This window comes from Moschus berezovskii, chromosome 8, assembly GCF_049115385.1.
Source record: "Moschus berezovskii isolate FMDL1 chromosome 8, NW_MosBer_1.0, whole genome shotgun sequence".
Lineage (NCBI taxonomy): Eukaryota > Metazoa > Chordata > Mammalia > Artiodactyla > Moschidae > Moschus > Moschus berezovskii.
In genome coordinates this window covers 103,798,681-103,805,933 of record NC_142467.1, presented here as the reverse complement: position 1 = coordinate 103,805,933, position 7,253 = coordinate 103,798,681, and the positions used below count along the sequence as shown (strand labels likewise).

The following is a 7,253-nucleotide window of genomic DNA, read 5'->3' as shown; positions in this document are numbered from 1 at the left end:
TTCCATTAATGAAAAGCATTGGTCAGTGCACTCTTTGGCTTCCTGATGCTCACTAAAACCATTAGGTATTTTATATTTGGGCCATTTTCCTAGTGGCTTAGTTGGTAAAAAATCTGCCTGCAATGCGGGAGATCACCTGCAATGCAGGAGACAGGGATTCAATCCCTGGAATCAGGAAGATGCCCTGGAAAATGAACTGGCTAACCACTCCAGTCTTCTTGCCTGGGAAATCCCATGGACAGAGGAGCCTGGTGGGCTACAGTCCATGGGGTCACAAGGTTCAGACACAATTTCACGCTTATAGCTGAAGCTGAGAGCTATCATTTTTCTCCTCATTGTAAAAGATTTATGTTACAAGATATACTTTTTAATGTCCCATAACCTACCTTTGCAGATAATAAGGATGATCTGATTTAGTTTTTAGAGAAGTTCCTTCTATGAGGTAGTACTATTGTAACTCCATCCTTCATTTCAGGAATGGGGCTCAGAGGAACTTACTGTTCTGCTGAAACTGATGAACTGGTTTTGGGATGGAGTCTTGATTTGGAAGCTTCCAGTTTTCAAATTTTGGATTGTGATTTCCAACCAGGGATGGTTTTGCTCCTGGTTACTTGGTAATTGAAAGAGAAATGCTACAAAACAACCACAGTAAACAAAATAGCATGCAACACAATTATTCTGCCCTAAATGTTAACAGAACTGGAGTGTGTGTGTGCTCAGTGGTTTCAGTCCTGTCCGACTCTTTGTGACCCCGTGAACTGTAGCCTGCCAGGCTCCTCTGTCCATGGGATTGTCCAAGCTAGGATACTGCAGTGGGTTGCTATAGAACTGGAGAAAAACCCTTTGCACCAGTACTTCTCATACCTCCTTGTGCATACAAGCCAGCAGGAATTCTAATTCAAGTGCAAATTCTGATTGAATAGGTCTTTAGTGGGCCCTGAGACCCTGCATTTCTAACAGGCTACTGGGTTGTGTGATGATGCATCTTTGAGTAGGAGGGTCACACTTTCAGTAACAAAACACTGGTTCCATGATAAATTCAGGTACAGGACCTTGAATTTACATGTGACTGAGGGACTGAGCATGCACACACACACACATATGTGTGTGTGTGTATGAGTGTGTTCATTGCTCAGTCGTGTCTTCGTGTCTGACTCTTTGGGACCTCATGGACTGCAGCCTGCCAGGGTCCTCGGTCTGTGGAATTCTCCAGGCAAGGATACTGAGTGGGTTACCATTCCCTTCTCCAGGGGATTTTCCCAACCCAGGAAGTGAACCCATATTTCCCTGAATATGGGAATCTGCAGGCAGATTCTTTCCCATCTGAGCCCTTAGGGAAGCCATATATATGTGTGTGTATATAATCTGAAAAAGATGTGGCAGGCAGAATATGGGCCTCTAAACAATGTCCACGTCCTAATCTCCCAAACTTTTTGAATATGTCAGCTTACATAAAGGGGAATAAAACTAATAGAGAAAATAAATTTGCTAATAATTCACCTTAAAATGAGAAGATTAGCTTGGATTACCCAGGTTGGTGTAGGATAGTCCTAATGGTCTTCTAGATGCAAAGTCAGGGGAAGAACTGAAGTCAGAGAGAGATTTGAAGGTGCTCTAGTACTGGTTTTGAAGATGAGGAAGGACCATGAATCCAGGAACACAGGTTCCCCTGGAAAGTGATCTAGGAAGGCAGTGGATTCTTCCCTGGAGCATCCAGACAGACCCCAGTTCTCACAGAGATTTTGTGTTCAGTCCAATGAGATAAATCTTGACTTCTGATCCTTAGAACTTTAATTTTTAAGGCACAGTATATTAATTTGTTAGAGCAGCAGTAAGAATGCAATATATACATTTATCCAATTAAATATGGCTTGAGGTTACTGAGTTTATACCTCTCTATTCAGTCATTTAGTTTCCCCTGGATAAAGATATTTTGTATCGAAGCCCCAGTTTAATAACAAGACAATTAGAGTCAATTTGGAGATATTTGCCCCATTTAGTTGGATCAAAATTTCCATACCATAAATATAAATGTTCTGATTTTGAGGCCTTAGTTAAGAAAAGTAATTTATATGAAGAGTAGAGTCACAACTTTCAGTTTTTGTTCTAAATTTCTACATTCCTTAAATTTCTTGTCAATAGAACCATTCTTTATTTTCATTTCTTTATCCTCTAACTTTTTATAAAATATTTTTTCAACATAATAAATAAGATTATAAATGAATCTGCAAGCGTATATGCATATGTGTGTCAATGTGTTTGTTTGGGAGAAAAATATAAAATAATGTACACACATGTCTTATACTTGAATTTTTTTAGCTATACAGTTATTTAAACAGATTTCATTTTTTTCTCACAACATCCCTCAGAAGTTACATTTATTATTCCACATCACCTACAGAAGTAAAGACACAAAGGGGATTGCATTGGAGGCCTCCCTGAAGGCCCAGTGGTAAAGAATCTGCCTGCAGTGCAGGAGATGCAGGAGGTGAGAGTTGGATCCCTGTGTCAGGGAGATCCCCTGGAGGAGGGCATGGCAACCCACTCTGGTGTTCTTGCCTGGAGAATCCCTGTGGACAGAGGAGCCTGGCGGGCTACAGTTCATGGGGTCGCAAAGAGTCAGACACGACTGAGCGCGCATATGCGTACACGTAACAAAGCAGTGGAATTATATTTCTTCCCAAGGGGTATAGAAATGGAACCAGGCAGCATACACTTAAGTTTTTAATGACTTTTAAGTGAGTAAAGTTTGTTCTGTGTGACTCTGTTTTAATAACATGTATTACAATTTAAAAATTGCAGTGTGTATGTTAAGGTAGGACCTGGGGCACAGGTAGCTGACTCAGATCTCATGATGGTGGGAGATATCTCCTCTGCATGGGCTAAAGAAAAGTTTCTTAAGTGGACATTAATGTAGTGGAATTAAATTAAGGCAATTCATAATTATTAAGCTCATTTTCTCTGCAAACTATTTAGCCTCAGCTCAGATAAGTTGTGCCTGACTCTTTGTGACCTCATGGACTGTAGCCCACCAGGCTCCTCTGTCCATGGGATTTCCCAGGCAAGAGTCCTGGAGTGGTTTGCCATTTCCTACTCCATGGGATCTGTTACCAGAGTCTTGGCTCCCTGCCCACTGATGCCAAGTAACATATGGAGACAGTTTGGATGAAATAGAAAAGACAAGTTTTATTATTTTTGCTGGGTGAAAGGAGACCAGCAGACCAGTGTCTCAAGAATTGTGCCCTCCTCTCTAGACAATAGAGAGAGGTTTTATATCCTCATGAAGGTCTTGCATATTTTTCTCTTAAAGTTTCAAAATGGCTACAGCTGGCGTCAAACTAAGCAATCAAGTGTGGTGTCCCTGAAGTTATTGGTCCAATGACCTTCTTTCTGAAATGCAGAAGGCTACAAGAGAATGTAGGGGAGAAGAATGCCAGAGTATAATCTACATGGAGTCAGAGTAATTCACTTTTTTGAAACTTTGTGAAGGAAAAGTCTAGCTACAAGTGGTTTTTAGTCATAACAGCTAAAGAATAATCAACATTGTTTAATTCTCGCAGGCCTGTTTAGCTGGTAAGTGCCAATGACTGTCCACTCATTTCTGTTTTTGCTGCAACAGATTTCTCCCACCCGAGGATTGAACCTGTGTCGCCTGCACTGCAGGTGGATTCTTTACCACTGGGAAACCTGGGAAGTCCATATCAAAGGGGTAAAATGACATAAATTGGTTTAAGTCAGAAGAGCAGTACAACCACATACAACATCATGGATGAGCCTTAGAAACACAAGATAGAGGTTCATGTCTGTGGATAGACTCATGAGAAGCCTGCAGAGCTCAGTGCAACTTCCCACTGGACCACCTCATTTGATAATAAAGATACTGCTGCTGCTGCTGCTAAGTCACTTCAGTTGTGTCCGACTCCGTGTGACCCCATAGACGGTAGCCTACATTAAACAAATTTCAGGAAATTTGTATGCAACAATAGCTAACTGATACAATAATTAGCCAGACAGAACTGAGGGCATTTGTTTTGATATTTGAAGGTAACATTCATGATTACTTTATTATTCAAGTTTAGTTCATGTAAGGGTGTGAAAACATACTTCCAGTGAGGATCCTTTGAGGTTACATGGAGAGGTTGGAAGGACAGTTATGTTTGTACAACACCTGTGACCCTGAATCATATAGTTGAACAGAATCTGAACTTTCTAGTGAGTCATCCTTTGATAAGGAGCATGATCTTTAATAGGCGATGCTGAAATTGTTCATCCTCTGCCCTTCTAGAGTTTGTGACAAAATTTTGAATAATGGGAGCTATTTCATTTAGACAAATGGAAGGAATCATATTTTCAGAAAGCACTGGAAATTTTAAAACAGAAACATGAAAATAATTTAATAAAAAACCAAAACATGCCACCAGTCCTACAGCTCAATAAGTACACCTTACAAATTGACACTGTTTTTAGCTTGCACAAAATTACACAAGTTTATTTATTTATTTTTACTGTGGTATAGTTGTTTTACAATGTCATGTTAGTTTCTGCTGTGCAATGAAGTGAATCAGGTATCTGTGTCCGTACATCCCCTCCCTCTCGGACCTCTGTCCTCCATCTTCCATTACAAATGGACACTTTTATATTATATTTCAATGAGTAAGTGAATTGTCTGAAAAAGACGTATTTTCCAAGGTTATAAATGTATCATTTAATATTTTGCTTCATCATACTTAAGGTCAGGTCTGCTCTAGCACCATATTATATCCATAGTCATTTTCATAGTCATTTTCTTCTTTTATTCTCCTTGAAAACACATATTTTATTATCAGTTTTTGCCAGTGACTATGTGACTATGGTAGATCCAACCAGTCCATTCTAAAGGAGATCAATCCTGGGTGTTCATTGGAAGGACTGATGCTAAAGCTGAAACTCCAATACTTTGGCCACCTCATGCGAAGAGCTGACTCACTGGAAAAGACTCTGATGCTGGGAAGGATTGGGGGTGGGAGGAGAAGGGGACGACCGAGAATGAGATGGCTGGATGGCATCACCGACTCGATGGACATGAGTTTGAGTGAACTCTGGGAGTTGGTGATGGACAGGGAGGCCTGGCGTGCTGTGATTCATGGGGTCGCGGAGAGTCGGACACGACTGAGCGACTGAACTGAACTGAACTGAACTGATGGTAGATACAAGGACTTCTCTGTAGCTCAGAAGGTAAGGAATCTGCCTGCAACACAGGAGACCCGAGTTCAATCCCTGGGTTGGGAAGATCCTCTGGAGGAGGGAATGGCTACTCACTACAGTATTCTTTACTGGCGGATCCATGGACAGAGGAGCCTGGCAGGCTACCGTCTGTGGGGGCACGAAGAGTTGGACCCAACTAGCAACTAATACTACTACTGTGGTAGGTATAGGAGACACAAGTTACACAGCAGAATGTGATCTGAACGAGTAGAAAATATTCGTGATCTGTGATAACAAATAGCGTGTTAAAGTTTGGATTATCAAGAAGAGCATAAGATGGTGATATACAAAGGAATGATGTTTGTGACAAACAGTGGTCACAGATTTTTCTGTGTCATAAACTTATAAATAGCTGTGGTTGCCAAGAGGAGTTTTCCCCCCATAGGAGTGGTATGGCTCTTAACTATTCTTTTAGTCAAACAAACAAAATCCTCAGCATGACACATTTCATTTGAGAAAAATTATTCTTAAGAAATCCCTTGAGATAAATGGGACTCTTCATATTTCACATCCAAGGTTTGGAAAGTGTACAAATGAAAAATGGAAAAACTCTTGGATACTAGCACTATCACCAGACTTAAAAGTGAGCTATATAAGTTGTATAAAGAAGTTGAAATAGAAACTCCAAGGAAAATAGAAGAGGCATATTCCACTCCCACAGTTGTACCAAATATGAGTAATTTTTGGCTTATGATTTGAGCTCTGCTATTGTGGGCATTTCTTAAGCCCTTGGATAATAGATTCTTTTATAGATTTCTTTCCAAAGAGTATTTTCAGAGCCCTCTTTAAGTCTTTATTTCTCAGGCTGTAGATGAAGGGGTTTAGTAAGGGGGTGACCACAGCATACATCGTTGAGGCTGTTGCACTTGAGTGTGAGCTGTGGGTAGTAGCAGAGCTAAGATATACTCCTATGCCTGTACAATAAAATAAGGAGACAAGTGAGAGGTGAGATGCACAGGTGGAAAAAGCTTTATACTTCCCCTGAGCTGATGAGATTCCACATATGAAGGAAACTATCTTAGAGTAGGAGTAAAGGATGCACATGAGGGAACCACCAGCCAGCAACAGAGGTATAAAATACATTACTGCTTTATCAAGAAAGATGACAGACCTGGCAAGTTGGATCATCTGATTGAGCTCACAGAAAAAGTGAGGGATTTCTAAGACTGTACAGAAAGACAGTTGCAATACAATTATGATTTCCAGCAAGGCATGCAGGAGACTGACGATCCAGGACAATAGCACCAGCAGTGCACAGAGCCAGGGGTTCATGATGACGATGTAGTGCAGAGGGTGACAGATAGCTGCAAAGCGGTCATAGGCCATCGCGGTCAAGAGAAAGATGTCCAATACTACAAAGAATGTGAAAAAATATATCTGGGTGACACAGCCTTCGTAGGTGATAACTTGGCTCTGTGTCTGGATGTTCCACAGCATCTTTGGGATGGTGGTGGAAGATAAACAGACGTCTACCAAGGACAGGTTGGAGAGGAAGAAGTACATGGGGGTGTGGAGGTGTGAGTCTGAGCTGACAGCCAGGATGATGAGCAGGTTTCCAAACACAGTGATCAGGTACATGGAGAGGAAAAGTCTGAACATGAGAGGCTGCAGTTCTGGATCCTCTGAAAATCCCATGAGAAGAAATTCTGAAACTCCTGTTGTGTTCCTTGGTGCCATGTGTTGGAGGTGACTGCAAGGAAAGAGGAAAGTAAATGACTGATTATGGTACAAACGGACATTACTCACATTGCTGAAATGCCACTACTTATATTTTGCTGTTAAAAAGTTTATTTCAATATTTTGTTCATGAATTTGGCAATGTGTATAAGGTTCTGTGGCCACCTGATGTGAAGAACTGACTCCTTGGAAAAGACCCTGATTCTGGGAAAGATTGAAGGCAGGAGGAGAAGGGGATGACAGAGGATGAGATGGTTGGATGGCATCACCAACTTGATGGAAATGAGTTTGAGCAAGCTCCAGGAGTTGGTGGTGGACAGGGAAGCCTGGAG

General features: G+C 41.2%; 1 protein-coding gene across 1 annotated transcript; it reads right to left on the bottom strand.

Moving 5' to 3' along the window:
• Positions 1-5,949: 5,949 nt before the first annotated feature.
• Positions 5,950-6,921, bottom strand: LOC129558097 (olfactory receptor 7A17-like). Its single transcript, XM_055428925.2, has one exon. The coding sequence runs from the start codon at positions 6,919-6,921 to the stop codon at positions 5,950-5,952; it is 972 nt and encodes a 323-aa protein (XP_055284900.2).
• Between the last annotated feature and the right edge of the window lie 332 nt (positions 6,922-7,253).